At 42.2% G+C, this 18,693-nt stretch overlaps 1 protein-coding gene across 10 annotated transcripts; it reads left to right on the top strand.

Annotated features, from left to right (window-relative positions):
• Positions 1-4,415: 4,415 nt before the first annotated feature.
• Positions 4,416-16,509, top strand: LOC112257431 (heterogeneous nuclear ribonucleoprotein K). Of its 10 annotated transcripts, none has more exons than XM_024430975.2 (16): positions 4,416-4,566; positions 5,892-6,001; positions 6,722-6,819; positions 7,064-7,120; positions 8,495-8,538; positions 9,725-9,797; positions 9,924-10,031; positions 10,311-10,439; positions 11,552-11,859; positions 12,072-12,125; positions 12,557-12,599; positions 14,547-14,562; positions 14,759-14,791; positions 14,905-14,972; positions 15,237-15,484; positions 15,601-16,509. In XM_024430975.2, the coding sequence occupies exons 2-15, from the start codon at positions 5,941-5,943 to the stop codon at positions 15,438-15,440; spliced, it is 1,296 nt and encodes a 431-aa protein (XP_024286743.1). In that variant the 5' UTR covers positions 4,416-4,566; positions 5,892-5,940; the 3' UTR covers positions 15,441-15,484; positions 15,601-16,509. The 10 variants fall into 10 exon arrangements, with proteins under 10 accessions (XP_024286743.1, XP_024286749.1, XP_024286742.1 ...); XM_024430981.2 differs by having other exon boundaries at positions 9,918-10,031; positions 12,560-12,599; positions 15,237-15,406; XM_024430974.2 differs by having other exon boundaries at positions 9,918-10,031; positions 12,560-12,599.
• The last annotated feature ends 2,184 nt before the right edge of the window (positions 16,510-18,693 follow it).

Genomic DNA, 18,693 nt, shown 5'->3' with positions numbered 1-18,693 from the left:
GGTCAGGGTGTGATCTGAGTGGGCATTCTATGTTGTGTGTCTAGTCTGTTTCTGTGTTTGGCCTGATATGGTTCTCAATCAGAGGCAGGTGTTAGTCATTATCTCTGAATGGGAACCATATTTAGGTAGCCTGTTTGGTGTTGGGTTTTGTGGGTGATTGTTCCTGTCTTTGTGTTTGTTGCACCAGATAGGACTGTTTTGGTTTTCCACGTTTTCTTATTTTGTATTATACATTGTTCAAGTTATCATCTTTATTAAAGATGTTTACAAATAACCATGCTGCGTTTTGGTCAGGCTCTCCTTCCCAGGAAGAATCCCATAACAAATGTAGGGATGGTGCCAAGTTTCTTCCAGACGGGACGCTTGGCATTCAGGCCAAAGAGTTCAATCTTGGTTTCATCAGACCAGAAAATATTGTTTCTCATTGGCTAAGCATCCATTAAGTGCCTTTTGGCAAACTCCAAGTGGTCTGTCATGTTTATTTTACTGATGAGTGGCTTCCGTCTGGCCACTACCATAAAGGCTTGATTGATGGAGTGCTGCAGAGATGGTTATATTTCTGGAAGGTTCTCCCGTCTCCACAGGGGAACTCTGTAGCTCTGTCAGAGTGAACATCAGGTTTTTGGTCACCTCCCTGACCAAGGCCCTTCTCCTTCTCGATTTCTCAGTTTGGCCGGGCGACAAGCTCTAGGAAGAGTCTTGGTGGTTCCAAACTTCTCCCATTTAAGAATGATGGAGGTCACTGTGTTCTTTGGGACCCTCAATGCTGCAGAACTTTCTAGGTACCCTTCCCCAGATCTGTGCCTCAACATAATCCTGTCTCTGAGCTCTACGGACAATTCCTTCGACCTCATGACTTGGTTTTTGCTCTGATATGCACTGTCAACTAGGGAACCTTATACAGACAGGTGTGTGCCTTTCCAAATCATGTCCAATCAATTGAATTTACCACAGGTGGACTCCAATCAAGTTGCAGAAACATCTAAAGGATGATCAATGGAAACAGGATGCACCTGAGCTCAATTTCAAGTTTCATAGCAAAGGGTCTGAATACTTATGTAAATAAGGTATTTCTGTTTTTAATTTTTAATACATTTGCCCAAATGTTTTTTTTATTTAATCCATTTTAGAATAAGACTGTGACGTAGCAAATGTGGAAAAAGTGAAGTGGTCTGAATATTTTCCGAATGCACTGTAAGAGAACGGAGTTCATCAGCTACTTCTTATCAAGTAATTTCTAAGATTGGTGCCCCACCGCCTTTGAATTCTGCAGGGGCTCCAACTGTCTCTACAAGGAGGACCAGAGGGCATTCCTATTCGGATTAATGAAAAGACTCATGGTTGAGCAGTGTATCCAATAGTAATTGTTACATTGTAATAAAACCAATGTATATCGATGCATGACTGAACAATTAGCTTGGGCTACATTTTGAAAACAGATGTTAGGCTACTTAGTTTATTCTGAATCATTGCAATGATGATCACCTACTATAACGTAGGAAACTTGGTAACCTGTAAACCTTTTCATCCGTTCACGATGTAACATATCTTACCCGTGTCAACCTGTGTCAACCTCATTCCCCTTTACACATTTCATGTTTTGTCAATAGTTCAGCCACACACTCCATGCACAGATGTATTGCAAAATATACTGAACAAAATATGAACGCAAAATGCAACAATTTCAAAGATTTTCCTGAGTTACAGTTCATATAAGGAAATGAGTCAACTGAAATAAATCGATTAGGCCCTAATCTATGGATTTCACATGACTGGGAATCCAGATATGCATCTGTTGGTCACAAATACCTTAAAAAAAATGGGCCTCACAATGGGCCTCAGGATCTCGTCATGGTATTTCTGTGCATTCAAATAGCCATCGATAAAATGCAATTGTGTTGATTATCTTTAGCTTATGCCTGCCCATACCATAACCCCACCGCCATAATGGGGCATTCTGTTCACAACGTTAACATCAGCAAATCACTCGCCCACAGGACGCCATACACGTGGTCTGCGGTTGTGAGACTGGTTGGGCATACTATTAAATTCTCTAAAACAATGTTGGAGGCGGCTTATGGAAGAGAAATTAACACTCATTTCTCTGGCAACTGGTCTGGTGGACATTCCTGTAGTCAGCATGCCAATTGCAAGCTCCCTAAAAACTTGAGACATCTGTGGCATTGTGTTGTGTGACAAAACGGCACATTTTAGATTGGCCTTTTATTGTCCCCAGCAAAATGTGCACCTGTGTAATGATCATTTTTATTTTTGTTCAGTGTACACATTAGCGATTTTATCATGTAAATCTTGGTGGGGCAAAGAAATAAATGTGGGGTGCATGCCAGTGAAGTCACTACATAACACAACACTAAACGTTACATGAATTGCACTATAATGGTGAAAAACGGTGCCCACAAACTGTTAGGGCCTATAGTCCCAACAGCAGTCCCAACACCTTACCACTGCTACATCTGGCTTTCAGCTGAGCCTTGTCTGGCAGCAAAACAGTTCATTCAGCCTCCTTTACTGTCTTTTAAAAAACATAGCTGATATGGCTGACTTTCTTAAACAAATGTGGTTTCTACTGAAAATTGAGGATGACAAGCGGATAAGAGGCAATCCCTAATTTCGATTAAGACAATGAGCGAGTGACGACAGACGTAGTCAATATAACTATTTGTTCAGCACTTTTGAAATGTACAGTGACAGAATTGAGAACATGGGCCGTTCTTACAGTGTTCTCCCTGTACAACAAGTCAGAACCGTAGGATAAATAAAAGGGGCATATAAACAGGCAATGAAAGTTCTAACAATATTCAATGATTACATTTCTCTAAAACAGGTCATAGGCTATATGTGCACCACCAAGTTAGAACAGTAGGTGAAATGAAGAGGTGAAAATAGACCAAATTATTAGCGTGAGGCACATTGAACGCCGTTTGTGTCTTTACTTGTCAAAAAGATACACGTCATATAACACTATTTGACACATTAAATAAGCTTTTAATTTGACACATCAAATAACACAATTATATTATAGAATCTTGTGTGTGCTGAATTTGCATGTGCAAGCCAAGCGCCACCACTTCTATCAGTAGCACTGTCAAAGCTGTACAAAACAAGCACACATCGGCCACGAACGATGTGAGTACAATATTGCGTTGGTGAAAATAGACCAAATTATTAGGGTGAGGCACATGGGCTACTAACAGCTTACTACACAACATACACTTAGTATTACTTTCTTAGCTACAGTATACATATCTCCCTTGCATATTACATAATTTATACAGCAGCATACAATACATTTCTGGACTCGCCTTGTGAAGGGGCCGCGGCCGTCCTTTGTGGGCAAATTTTGTCATCAAAGTCTGTAATTCTCTGGATTTATGTCGGGAACTCAGAAGAAAAAACACACAGCCACTCCATTGAATAGCAGGCTGACGTTCGTGGTTGCTTTGCAATGCTTGCAGTTTGTCACTGATTTCTTCCAAACCACTCATTGTTGAGTTTGCGATTTCCACCTTGTTGTGTAATCTTTGTCCAATGGCCGATGAGCACCGTATCGGTTTTATCTATAATTTCTCTTCATTATTTCTCTTCATATGATAAGGATTAAAAAGGATTTGCCAGTAGATTGTTGACTAGATTCATGATGATGACTGCTAGCTTGCTTTGAAAGTAAGATGTTGACATGATCAGTCCAATCTACTGGACATATAACGTGATTTGACGTTATTTTATCTGTGGCCAGCGACCTTGAACCTTATTGGAAAGGCACTTGTAATATAATTCTATGGCAGGATCCAAAGGGCAGAAATTTTGGATGTCTTACCCCTACTAAGGACTTAAACTTGGCGGTGACGGACTGTCCCCATGAGTGACGGAACACTGAGCCAATCACGGCGCAATGCTCCTATTTTCTGCTGGTTCGCCCCACCACCACAGAAAGCACTGAGCAAGGCTGAAACACCTGCATTTTGGAGCTGCTTTACTCAAGAAAACAAAAAAGAGACCATGTGTGTATGCAGCTTTATTAACTGAATTATATATTATTTTTTATTTTTTACATTGTTTGCAAACTGATTTTTGACACTATTAATGCCAAAATAACATGTAAAACAGGCAAGCCCCCCTAATTACATTTAAAAAAAATAATAATAATTGTTTGGTTGTTTTTTTTGTTGCTAAAAATGTGGAGCCTCACTCGTCCTGAATGAAGGGTCGCCACTGAGTGGTAGGTACTGATAGGCAAGGTCTCTGGGGCTCGGGACTTATAAGTCCCGCCCAGTTGCTATAACGACTCCCACATCGCTCTGCATGATTGGTAAATCAAAGGTTCGTGCCTGGCGTCAGCTAATTTGTCGACCTCTTACATTTCTTTGAAGACGTGTTGACTTTGAGAGACAACTGACATACCCAATCTCGAACCTGCTCTCTTCAATCAGTGGAAGAAGAAAGTAGACTGACTCCCTATTTTGCCGTTTCACTGTATTCGGAAGGTTTTAGTTGCTGACAATTTCAGGACAAGAAATTGCTGTGGAGAACGCGGTTTGGTTGGAGGTTTGTTAAATGTTTTGTTTACATTTTTTAGGTTTGTGGTTAAAGTTAAATTATAAAGAGGTTGTTTGTTAGTTCATTTTCATTGTAATCGGTCAATGAGAATTAAATCACTTTTAGGCTCAATTGGGGATAAGCCTCGTGAACTCTATCGCTAATATTAGCTACGCTAACTAACGGTAGCTAGCTATGTAGCTAACGTTAGCAATCTAGCCTAGCTAATTTAGCTAGCTATCTATAGCTAGATACCATATTTGTTTTGCCCTTTTGAGAACGTCAGCTAACATTAGTTAAGTATTACAATTATTTGGACTCTATGTGCTGCAAGTTAACTTATTCAGCCAATCGTTAAACGACATTAGGCCGTTTACATACACTAACGTTACACTGTAATCTACAGCGTATGTATGTTAGCTACTTGTACAGATGAGTAGTTAGTCATCTAGTTAACGTTAGCTGCTGGTGGCTAACTAACGCAGCCAGGTTGTTAGTTAATGTGATAATAACTAACGTTACCTGGCTAACGTTTCGCGTTAGTTAATACAGGTTAAGACTGCTGGTTAACGTTAGTCAGACAACTAACGTTAAACCAATTTAGCTGACTAAAAAAAAACAAGTAATTAGCCGTTAGCTAACGTTAATCTATATGTTTTTTTGTGCAGAAGCAAGTAACGTTAACTAGTTAAGCCTTCAATGTAGCAACACCGGAAATAATCTAGCTACTCTATGTAGCAAACGTTAATTTGGCTAGATTACTTAGTGTTTCCATGTATAACATTAGCATGTTGTCTAGTTCCCTAGTTAACAGCTGCTAGTAGTAACAACATCTGCGTCAGTAGTCAACGAACGTTAGCTAAGTATCTAGCTAATGTCATCATCCAGTTCTTTGTTAATGTAACTCATTGGCTTGCAGGCATCCATAAATAGGTTTTCATAATATTTAAGGCAGAGAATACTACACCCACATAACTACCTAGCTAGCGGTTCACATTGACTCAAACTACCTCCTACAATTTGTGGGGGGGGGTACTATTTTCATTTTAGCCCAGTTATCATGATTATGTCAAGTGGTAACCACTCATATCAAGGACAGTGATTTGGGATACATTCCATTGTATTATAGTAGAGAACACTTTTGTGTATCCTGTGGCCAAGAATTAATAGGAATTAAAATTGTAAATAGGGGCAAGGCAGCAACAGGTTTGATTAGTGACAAGATTGGATTGTAGAGGCTTTTATCATGAGGTGAGTTTCCCTCTGTCTTGTCTGACGCAGCCTCAGTGTCCTCAATGGGCATAGCCTAATTTTACATTGTTGCCTTCACACAGCAGATCCACAGTGAGGAGCCTGTTCTCATTTCACCGCTGGTGCAAGACAATGGAGACAGAAATCGAGCAGCAGGAAGAAGAGACCACTTTCAGCAATACTGACACTAACGGTAAAGCTATTGTAGGCTATTTTGGCAGTGCCTCATCAAAGCTGTGTGTAAGCCATGCATTTGCCTTGATTAGACTAGAAATATAACACTGCTTTTCTCTAATAGCTGTTATCAGTCAGAAGGGACTACAGGGATTGACATTAAGGGATGCTTTGATTTTCCTTGGGCAAGTGAACCAAACAATCAAACCTTTTTAAAGAATTCCAGTAGCCTAAAACTGATTGTTCTGGTTCCTCCCTGTTATTTATGTAAAATACAGACAATTTATGGCAAGTTAAGCCTGCTTTGATATGTTATTTCTTTTGAATAACAACCAAAATACTAATAATTCAATTACTGATTTTTCTGGTTCCTCCTCTGTGTAGGTGAAAGGCCTGCAATATATTGCACTTCTGGGTGTAAATAGCTAAGTACAATTTTTGGGCAAGTGAAGGGCAACCAAAAATTACTGCTGACCTGCCTGAAGGGCAGGTACTTTTCAGACTTTAATGTAAATCCCTGGACTACTGGTATAGCTACATGCTGACACCATGTGTGCATGTCAGATGGCCATGTGTTTCTCTTGTCCAGGTCACTGCTGTTTCGGGAGCAGTTCCGCCTAATTTTAATCCAGGAAGTGGACTGGTAAGGGCTGGGTGGATGCTGTCGCCTGGCTTTTGGCTGGAACCCGTATTGGGAAGAACATAGCATTAGGCTAACTTTCCAGGTTTCTCCCTCCAGGAAAACGCCCTGCCGAGGACATGGAGGAGGAGCAGGCCTTCAAGCGCTCTCGCAACACTGATGAGATGGTGGAGTTGCGGGTACTGCTGCAGAGCAAAGTAAGCCTTGCAACAGAAATGGGATTGTAGGCCTATTGCTTTTAAATCAGGAATTCCCTAGATTTTTTGTTTGTTTACTGTGTAAAATCCACAATGGTATTTCTTACATTTCCGTCTTCCTGAATACTTAGGTGTTTTTTCTGGTGTTCTGACTTTTGCTAATCACATCTTCCAAGTTTTATATCATTCAGCGGACTCTCAGACCCATTACTCTGTTCCTAAGGAAACACTTGTTTCTCCTCAGAATGCTGGAGCTGTTATCGGAAAGGGCGGCAAGAATATAAAAGCCTTACGCACAGACGTGAGTACAGTTGACTTTGTCAAATTCTTTCCTCCACTGGGGGATTTGCTGTAAAGCTATATTTATGTCCTTATATAAACCTGACACTTTCATAGACATTATGGTATCCAATTACCCCATTCTAATGACAACCCTTATGCGTCCTATTAAAGAAATGTAACCCCTGTACTAAATAGTTTCCCTCTCATTTATATACACGCACATCTATCTATATCTCATCTCCCATCTATAGCCAATCATTCTGTTATCTGAATATATTGTTTAACTTGATTGGGTCAATTCCACATTAACAGAATGATGCAGAGACTTAGATGTTTTACTTTAAAATGTATGTCAAACACAAACCAATGTTTTGGAAAGTTAAACAAACCATGGAACTCTATGCACATGGACTACTTTCAACAATTTCCACTGAACATTTAACAAAAAACACATTTACTTGAACAGTGCAGCTGCAAAGTTTAACAGAAGGAAAGTTTGTGCCATCATTCTGTTACCAAATTTTGCATTTTGATGGTTGAGTTATGTTTTTTTGTTGCATTAATTGTATTTTTTTGTTGGTTTACATTTTTAAAATGCAAAATTGCAGTCTGCATCATTCTGTTACTGTGGAATTGGTCAAATGTTGCATGTCTGTGAACACTTGGATGAATATTTGCGATGTTTTTGTACAGTAGTCAGATTCTCTTTCCCAAATGACACATCTATAGGTTGGCTCATGTGAACAGACATGGTTTGGCTTGATTGGATCAGATTTGGGGGAGAGTGTGGGTGTGGGCATTTTTCTTGTGTTTCCAATAAAAGGGAACTATCCTCTACTAGTCTCTGAACGTGATTTCTAATGCCCCTTACATCCCTGAAGCAATACCGGACTGTGGCGATGCCATAAAAACCCCTTTAAACAGGTGTCTCAAAGCCTGAGCGGACCTATAGTATATTACAGCCTCTGTAGTATCTATGCAGTCCATTTAGCTAAGTGTCTTTGCTAGAGCTGGCTTAGTCCAGCTGCCCTTGTTCTTGTGCACTCACCATCTTTTTTTTTGTTTTGTTTTTTTGGGAAGCTATATAGTGAAGGAGTATAGCGTGTATTCAATTAAAATGTATTCCTTCTCCCCCTCTTCCCTCTCCTTTACTTTGTTATTTTTGGCCACCTTCCTCCGTTGCCCATGTACTGGATCGACATGCCCCTCCTGCGTTGCCCACCTTGACGTTGGCCCAACCTTCGCCCCTGAACGCCCGCCCACCTGACACCCCGGTTGGCCCTGCCCCGCCCCGCCGCCCGCCCACAAACGTGCCCCTCCCTAAACGGGCACCTTACTTGACATCTTGTGATTGAATGCCCTTGCCCAATGCCAACCTCCACGGCCAATGCAGTACAATGCCAGTGTATCTGTCCCTGACAGCAGTGGCCCAGAGCGGTATGTCCCACCAGTTATTGCCTCACTGCCTGATTAGAACAGATAAAAACACATGTCTTTGATAGCCTGCCTTCTGTTTCATTTGAACATTTTCTACATATAGAACCCCCTCTCCCTTTATCAAGAGACGTGTATTGTTCCATTTGAATTGTTCTGTCTTCTCCCCCCCTCTACCCTTCTTCCCCCACATTCAAGTATTTCCATTTAATTTGGACCTTTTTGTCACTAGAAATGAATCAATGAACCCACTTTCAGTAGATCATATTAAATGGGAGGAGCCCAACTGTTGGCTGCTGTTACCTTTCTGTGGTATTTTTAATTGTGATTTGTGGAAAGCCAATGATCTTTCCCACTCTGTCCTTGTGGCCCACCTTGCTACTCCCTGCCCTGCCCCTCCCCCACCCCACTGTTCTCAACATCACTGTTCATGATCTGAGTGCTCAAGCTCCGCCCACTCTGTAACTCATCACTGTTCTCTTTTTTTTTCCCCTTGTGCTACATCTCTCTGTTGGGTTTCTCTATCCTCTGTTAGGTTTCTCCCCTCTTGTTTTTCTCTCAGTCCCCCCATCAGTCCAGACTGCCTGCCAAACCTTTCATTCCACCCTCTATCCTGTCCACCTAGTGGTTACCACTCACATCCCCCCTGTTTTATTTTGTTTCTCTTCTACCTTCCGACTCCCTGTCACTGAGAATGTGTGCCGGTGGCACGATTGTGATGGCAGGTTTTTTAAATTAACTTTTTTCTTTCTTCCCCCTCAAGTGCTGGTGGTGATGGTTAAAAGGACCCCCCTCCCTCCATACAGAGCCCCCCTCCCTCCATACAGAGCCCCCCTCCCTCCATACAGAGCCCCCCCCCCCTCCAGACAGAGCCCCCCCCTCCCAGACAGAGCCCCCTCCCTCCAGACAGTGGTCAGCCTTGTGCTTCATGTTGTAATCCTAAAGCCTCGCTCTCTTGTTGGATGTGAGATAAATGAGCGCACATCAAGTTGCTCACATTTCAGTCCAGTGTTGGGAAAGTCTTCGTTTTCTTTTTGTTTTTAAATGTTATATTTTAGAATTTTTTTTTTTTTTTAGCTCTGTGCTTCATAGGAGTGTTAGTCTGGAAGTAAGTTTTTCTTTATTTTTTGCTTTTTGTCCTCCCTCTGTTTTGCCTTGTTGCCTTTGGCCACATGCTATTCCTTACCAGGATCCTGAGTGTGAGTGCAGATATTGAGACTATCGGAGAGATTCTGCTGAAGATTATCCCTACTCTGGAAGAGGTGAGTGCCCCGCGGCCACCAGAGATATACACGTATAGGTTTATCTTTTTCCTAATCCTCAAAGTCAAGAGCTAAAAAGGCTTTCTTTCACCTGACTGATCTGTACCTGTTTTTTCCTAGTACCAGCATTATAACGGGATTGATTTTGACTGCGAGCTGCGTTTGCTGATCCATCAGAGTCTGGCCGGAGGCATCATTGGGGTGAAGGGTACCAAGATAAAGGAGTTAAGAGAGGTAAGATGGGATCCCACTGATTTCAAATGCTGACTTGACTCAGTCCATACTCATTTACAAGAATTAGCTGAAGTGCATAGATTGCATGTGCTTGATCTGCCCTAACAGGTTTTCTTTGTTGCCCACTTGTCCACAAATGGTTATGGGGAATGTATTGACGGTCTCATTTAATGCTCACAGCTGAAGACTGGTCAAACCCATTTTGAACATATGGCGTTGTGCTGCGTCTTCCTGTTGTGTTATGGGTCTATTTCATGCTGGGCTTCATGTCTCCACCAGAACACCCAGACTACCATCAAGCTATTCCAGGAGTGCTGTCCTCACTCCACTGACCGAGTGGTTCTGGTTGGAGGAAAGCCAGACCGTGTTGTCGATTGCATCAAAGTTATCCTGGAGTTGGTGTCTGAGGTGGGTGAGAGTTAGGTCTGTGACGGTCATGGAATTTTGGATGACTTATTGGTCAGCTAAATGACGCAGTCTCCGTTATAGTAGTTTTAATAGCGTGCGGATACATTTTAGCACGCACATTTTCTCTTCTTTTCCTGACTGCATGTGCTGTGCTTCTGCAGACAGAGGGCTGTTGCCTGGGCCAGGGTTTCCAAACGCTGACCTGGTGACCCCCCCCCCCCCTCCCCGTGTGCATGTTTGGTGTTTGCCCTAGCACTACACAGCTGATTCAAATTGCCAACTCATCAAGCAACCAAAGACTAATTTGCTACAACACCTTGCTTGTTTCAGCAAGGAGCATCAAAGTTTCATTGTGTTGTAAAGGGTCCTTGTTATCGTGGAAACTGACACGACTGCACAAATGCCTGGCCGCCCAGTGTTTAGTCAACTGTTCGTTCCACAATTTATTTGATTTTTAAACCCCCTACTGTAAGTCTTCTATAATTGTCGGTAAAATGATTATACGGTAATTGTGTCAGCTCTTGTGAGTTCAGTTCTGAGCCAGTGACCGCAACACACTTCACCACCATTACCAATGTCTAAACATGGAAACTCAATGAGTCAGTCAAACTAGAATTGTACTTGTTTAATAACAGCAGATGCTTTTTGTTTGTTTTTATATATTCCATTTACAACAGTTGTTGACATTGTAGTCGTTCCAGAGCAAAACTAATTTATATAGGTAACTGGCAAAATAAAGGAAACACCACGAGAAATTACATCATTTGGTGGTGGAAAACTCTCTCAGGTGCCGCTAAAGAAACTCCCATAAGTGTTGATTTGAAATCTGGTGACTGACAACACACACACCCTTTAAACCCATATGCTCCTTTGAGACCCTTCTTTCAAACTCACTGAGATCTATTCTAGCCATGGTATCCAAAATAATGGGCAACTGGACATTTTTATACATGACCCTAAGTACGATGGTATGTTCATTTCTTAATTAACTCAGGAACTACACCTGTGTGGAAGCACCTGCTTTCAATATACTTTGTAGCCCTCATTTCCTTTTATTTTGGCAGTTATATGTAGCATCTCAACAATGGTCTCATAGTATTATCTATCTTCAGGCTCCTATCAAAGGGCGCGCCCAGCCTTACGACCCCAACTTCTACGACGAGACATACGACTACGGCGGCTTCACCATGATGTTCGAGGAGCGGGGCCGGCGGCCTATGGGGGGGTTCCCCGTACGGGGCCGGGGTGGCTTTGAGCGCATGCCCCCCGGCCGCGGCGGCCGACCCATGCCCCCCTCCAGACGGGACTATGATGACTTGAGCCCTCGCCGAGGACCGCCCCCTCCCCTGCCTACCAGAGGGCGTGGAGGGAGCCGGGCTCGAAACCTGCCCCTCCCCCTACCACCACCCCCAAGAGGAGGGTAAGGAACTTGACTTCCTTTCAATTGTTGTTTATGGCTACCTCTTATCACCTCATCAGTCACTCAGTGACGTTTATAACCATGTGCCTTCACTGTGCCTGAGTACATAGAACTAGAATGAACATGAACCTATTTTGTTGGACTAATCCTTTAAAGGAATCTTTTCTGACACATTTCCACTGAGTCATGTTGACCCTGTCGTGTGGTTGCAGAGGCGACCGGTTCTCTCATCAGAGCTATCACGGCAACATGGACGACAGACCAAAGTAAGTCATTTGTGTAAAACAAAGGCAGCACCTGCAGATTGGTTAGGGTGGAGCTCCTTCACCTCTCCAAATCGAGTTAGTCAATTGGAGAATGGCTCACTCAGATGTGGAGATTACTATCTCTGTCAAATGTTGTTTAATCCTTTTCTGTTGATTTAATGACCGTCAATATAACGGTAGTTATTTTGTAAACATGACCGCTCATCCCATGAGTAGATGACTATAAGAACACAATGTCAGTGTCTTCTTATCAACACAGATTTTAAAAACAACTTAGCTCTTCACACTTTCAGGAGGACTGGTATCACTCTTGTATAGTACAGACTTAGCAGCCCCCAAACCAATGGGCTGACATCAGTCCATCAGAGGTGGTGAACTGATCCCTCTCTTGTCATGTTAACCCCGACACCCTCCTTCCCCTCTTATCTAAGCAGCGACAGGAGAGGGAGACCAGGAGACCGCTACGACAGCATGGTGAGTGACCTGGGAATTTTAAGTGTTTTAGATGAGGGTTTAGCATGGATGAGTGACAGAGCTTCAGTCTGTTGCCTGGTGTTTTAATAGTAGGCAAGTCGAACACAAATTTTAATGGTTTTAGTTACAGTGCATTCAGAACCTTTTCAGCTTTTGACTTCTTCCACATTTTATGTTACAGCCTTATTCTAAAATTGATTAATTAGTCTTCACCCCCCATCAATCTACACACACTACCTCATAATGACAATGCAATCAAATGTTTTTATAAATGTTTGCGCATTTATGGGGAAAAAAACACATTTACATAAGTATTCAAACGCTTTACTCGGTACTTTGTTGAAGCTGGGATTACAGCCACAAGTCTTCTTGGGTATGATGCTACAAGCTTGTGACATCTGTATTTGGGGAGTTTCTCCCATTCTTATCTACAGATCCTCTCAAGCTCTGTCAGGTTGGATGGTGAGCGTTGTTGCACAGATATTTTCAGGGCTCTCCAGAGATGTTCTATCGGGTTCAAGTCCGGGCTCTGCCCGGGCCACTCAAGGACATTCAGAGACTTGTCCCAAAGCCACTCCTGTATTGTCTTGGCTGTGTGCCTAGGGTCGTTGTCCTGTTGGAAGGTGAACCTTCGCCCCAGTCTGAGGTCCTGAGCGCAGAGGAGCAGGTTTTAATCAAGGATCTCTGTGCTTTTCTTCGTTCATCTTTTCCTCAATCCTGGCAAGTCTCCCATTCCCTGCCGCTGAGCATGATGCTGCCATCCATGCTTCACCGTAGGGATGGTTTTGGCCAAGTAATGAGCGGTGCCTGATTTCCTCCAGAAGTGACGCTTGGCATTCAGGCTAAAGAGTTCAATCTTGTTATCATCAAACCAGAGAATTTTGTTTCTCATGGTCTGAGAGTATTTTAGGTGCCTTTTGGCAAACTATGCAGGCTGTCATGTGCCTTTTACTGAGGAGTGGCTTCCGTCTGGCCACTACCATAAAGGCCTGATTGGTGGAGTGCTGCAGAGATGGTTGTCCTCATTGGAATGTTATCCCATCTCCACAGAGGAACTCTAGAGCTCTGTGACCATCGGGTTCTTGTTCACCTCCCTGACCAAGGCTCTTCTCCCCCGAATGCTCAGTTTGGCCGGAGACCAGCTCTAGGAAGAGTCTGTGCCTCGGCACAATCCTTCAACCTCATTGCTTGGTTTTTGCTCTGACATGCATATGCACCTTATATAGACAGGTGTGTTTTTCCAAATCATGTTCAATCAATTGAATTTACTACAGGTGGAATCCAAGTTGTAGAAACATCTCAAGGATAATCAAGGAGACAGGATGCACCTGAGCTCAATTGAGTCTCATAGCAAAGGCTCTGAATACTTATGTAAATAAGGTATTTCTGTTTTTTAAATATTTTTTTTATACATTTGCAACAATTTCTAAACCTGTTTTTGCTTTGTCGTTGTGGGGTAGTGTGTAGATTGAGGAAGAAAAGTAATTTAATACATTTTATGGTAAGGCTGTAACATAACAAAATGTTGAAAAAGGGGTCTGAATAATTTCCAAATGCACTGTACGTGTGTAAATGGATTGGGATTATTATCCTGCCCTAGTGAAATCATGGTGGTTTGGACACTGGCGCTGCTCTTCACCAAGCGAACACACTGGTTAGGCCTCTTGTAGCCTGGCAACAGTTGTCTCCTTGGTTACCAAGGAGCAGCTGAATACGTAATCTGGAGCCGCCAAACTAACAAATGAACTTCGGGTGAAACCATTCCAATTCACTGACGGGGTTGGTCGGGTCGTACCAATAACATGCATAGTGGAAAATAATTCATATGCACAAATGATGGAGCTCAATATCAAACACATTTAAACCAGTATTTTACTTAATGAATGTTTCAGTCTTGTAATAAGTCTCTCAATTTGTCTTTCTCTCCCTATGTTCTGCTGAATACAGAGTGGTGGATACGGTGGTGAGTCTTTAAGTTTCTTCTGGTTATGGTTGTCTACACTCTTGTTTGAATGTGTCTTTGGTCAGAGTATAGTTCTTTCTGTCTAGTAAGCACCACCAGCTCTCCCCTCTGTCCTTTGTTGGTCTGTCTATGTGGTCTGTCAGCCACGGTGTGATGTATTGTTATCCTTCCTTTTCCTCCCTTCATATTTTCAAAGACAACACTTCCTCCTGGGAGCCCTTTCAGTCTGGTGAGTGCAAATGAATCACATTTGTATCAATGTCTCATTTTGTTGCTTCTGTATTTGTTTTCGTATCGTTTTGAGACTTTCCACACGAGGATAAATTCTGAGTCTCTCTCCAGGTGGCCGAGGGTCATACAGTGACATCGGGGGTCCCGTCATCACGACACAAGTTACCATCCCCAAGGATGTGAGTAAAGGTTTAATCCGCACAGTCCCAAGCGTAATAACAGCCCTTACCACAGATCGACACAGACATCCCTGTAATATATTCATGAGAAGGACCAAGATGAGATTATTCCCAATTGATCAAAAAGTTCCCACATCAGCCTTTATTCATATGTGATTGATATCTCCCCCCCTCCAAAAAAAAACCTGTGCCCCCTTTACCTGGTTGTCATTGTGCCGATCACATTGTTGGGGAGAAGTAACCCTGGCTTCCCACTTGTCGTAGCTGGCCGGCTCCATCATTGGGAAGGGCGGACAGCGAATCAAGCAGATCCGTCATGAGTCGGGAGCGTCCATCAAGATCGACGAGCCACTAGAGGGCTCCGAGGACCGCATCATCACCATCAATGGAACACAGGACCAGATCCAGAACGCCCAGTATCTACTGCAGAACAGGCACGTGCTAGCACCCTTTCCTCGTCTCCGCTGAAAGCAGTATGGTGGAAACCTATTCATCCCTGTCCCCTATCCGTGGTAATCAAGGAAGGAAATGAGTCGTTCATGACTAACTAATGAAATTGAACTTAAAGTAGTTCTAGAAATGACTTCTGGGGTCCCTTTATTCACTTGTCCACTGTGTTTTGTTGCAGTGTGAAGCAGTACTCTGGTCGGTTCTTCTAAAGAGGGAAGAGGAGCCAATCTGCCATGCCCGTTCGCTCCCTCTATTCAGAGCCAACATTCCTCAGCTTTGGGTAGTTGTGTGCCCCCCACCCTGTCATCTAACACCTTTTAATAAGAAGTTTGGAAATTCTCTCAAAGCTGCCGGATGAGTGTATCACTTTTTTTTTTTTTTTTTTTGCCTTGTTTTTTGGGGTTTTTCTTTATTGATTATTTTGCTGTTATGTCCTTGGAGTAAACTAACCTGTCTGTGTTCACTCTTGGCCTCCCCTGCTCCTCCCAGTCAGCACAGCATGCAGAATGTAATCTTGTTTTGTAAGAAACATTTTATGATTTAAAAAAAAAATACATTTAGTTTATTTTTGCTTAATTTCCCCCCGCTGAAAGATAAGGGGCTGTATAAAAATGTACAGTAATTGTGTCATAGGATGAATAAGAGTGCTAGAATTGTTTCATTTTGTTGGGAGACTGATAGGGCTAAAATAAAATATTGTTAATTTTAAGTTTTCTACATGATTTCAGCTGGTTAATGGGGAGGGACTTGATATAATTCCTTTAATACATAATCATTGACATTTGGATCCATTTAGACTGGCTAAAGCCTGTTTTTTTTAAGTCGGTTTGTAAGCGTTTTTAACATTTTAGATGGGATCTTTGTAGACACCAGTCAGTTTGGGATGGGAATGCAGCCTTTCTTTCCATATGAGTGGCATGTCACCCCTGTTAATCTACCTGTCTGTGGGGTATAGTGTGCTGCAAGTCTGAGTAATAAAGTCTGTGCCACCTTTTACTAAACATGTGGGGGGAGGTTTTGTTATTTTTCCATGTTTCCTAGATGCGATAAATAAAATGGTTGTAATAAAATCAACTTGATATTTTCAGTAAACTGTGCTTTCAGTATCAAGGAGAAGTTAGGTGTAGCTGTTATGGTAGGCATTTTCTACACGTAATACAGCATGAGTATTAAGTAATATATTGTATTGTGACATCTGTGTTCTGTATTAACATGCACTGAGTATACAAAACATGAAGCACTCCTGCTCTTTGCATGACCGACTGGTCAGATGAATCCAGGTGAATGCTATGATCCCTAATTGATGTCACCTGTTAAATCCACTTCAATCAGTGTAGGTCAGGACTCAAATGTATTCCATGGAGGGTCTAGTGTCTGCTGGTTTTTCCTTTCCAGTGGTGTAAAAATGCTTAAGTAGTTTTTTTGGGTATCTGCTTTACTGAACAAAAATAAATGCAACCATTTCAAAGATTTTACTGAGTTCATATAAGGAAATCAGTCAATTGAAATACATTCATTAGGCCCTAGTCTATGGATTTCACATGATGGTAGGGGCGCAGCCATGGGTGGGCCTGGGAGTGCATAGGTCCACACACTTGGCAGCCAGGCCCAGCCAATCAGAATGAGTTTGGACCATCCGCAGCTGTAGAAGCCAGATGTGTAGGTTCTTGGCTGCCATGGTTACACATTGTGTGGCTGGTTGGAGTTACTGCCAAATTCTCAAACAATGTTGGAGGTGGCTTCTGGTAGAGAAATTAACATTACATTCTCTGGCAAAGGGGCTCCAGAGTGGCGCAGCGTTCTAAGGCACTGCATCTCTGTGCTATAGCTGTCACTACGGACCCTGGTTTGATTACCGGCTGTGATTGGGAGTCCCATAGGGCGATTGTCCCAGCGTCATTAGGGTTTGGCCGGAGTAGGCCGTCATTGTAAATAAGAATTTGTTCTTAACTGACTTGCCTTGTTAAATAAATAAAAACAGCTCTGGTGGACATTCCTGCAGTCAGCCTGCCAATTGCACGCTCCCTCAACTTGAGACAGCTGTGACTTCGTGTTGTGTGACAAAACTGCAGATTTTAGTGTCCTTTTATTGTCCCTGGCACAAGGTGCACCTGTGTAATGATCATGCTATTTAATCAGTTTCTTGATCTGCCACACCTATCAGGTGAATGGAATATCTTGGTAAAGGAGAAATTCTTACTAACAGGGATGTAAACAAAATTGGAGAGAAATAAGCTTTTTATGCTTGTGGAAAAATTCAGAGACCTTTTATTTCAGCTCATGAAACATGGGACCAACACTTTACATGCCGCGTTTATATTTTTGACAACATTTACTCTACTACATTCCCAAAGAAAATAAGTACTTTTTACACCCAAACATTTTCCTGACACCCAAAAGTGCTTGCTACATTTCGAATGCTTAGCAGGACAGGAAAATGTCAGATTATGTCATTTATCAAGAGGACACGTGATCCTTAGTGCCTCTGATCTGAGGACTCACTAAAGAAAAATGCTTTGTTTGTAAATTATGTCTGAGTGTTGGAGTGTGCCCCTAGCTAACTGTAAAGTATTTTAAATCATGCTGTCTGGTTTCATTTAAGGAATTTGAAATTATGTATTGCATTTCCTTTTACTTTTGATACTTAAGTATATTTAAAACCAACTACTTATTTTGACTCAAGTAGTGTTTTACTGTGTTACTTTACATTTTGAGTAACTTTCTATTAAGGTATATTTACTTTTACTCAAGTATGACTATTGTGTACTTTCTCCACCACTGTTCCTTTAAATTAAGACCGAGACAATCAGGTTAGTGGAGTTCCTTACTAATTAGTGACCTTAATTTATCAATGAAGTTCAGGGGCGGAGCGAAAATCTGCAGACACTCGGCCCTCCGTGGTGTTCCTAATTTTTGGTATACTGTAGTCAATAACATGTAATAACACATTTAAAAATTGTGAAATTAGCCTCTGTATTCTTCAATCCAAGATATGTTAAGTGTTTATGTAAGTATGAACTGCCCAACCTTTTTATGTGCCTCCGGACAGTTGTTTCATTACAATGTAACATATTGAGCGACATGCCTTCATGATCCTTTCCCATCTAAACACACCCTCTCCTAACGTCACATGGTTCGGGGCTTGAGTTACGCCAGCACAACACGACAGCAGCTGGCAGCAATAATGGCTAGAATTGTGTGAAAATAAGAGTCCTCTACTTCGAGAGACACTGTCCGACACACCCCGTTCATTGGCCCACACTTTTTATGT

Source organism: Oncorhynchus tshawytscha, linkage group LG09 (genome assembly GCF_018296145.1).
Source record: "Oncorhynchus tshawytscha isolate Ot180627B linkage group LG09, Otsh_v2.0, whole genome shotgun sequence".
Taxonomy (NCBI): domain Eukaryota; kingdom Metazoa; phylum Chordata; class Actinopteri; order Salmoniformes; family Salmonidae; genus Oncorhynchus; species Oncorhynchus tshawytscha.
Note: the sequence above shows the minus strand (reverse complement) of the source record. Positions and strands in the feature narration are given on the sequence as shown.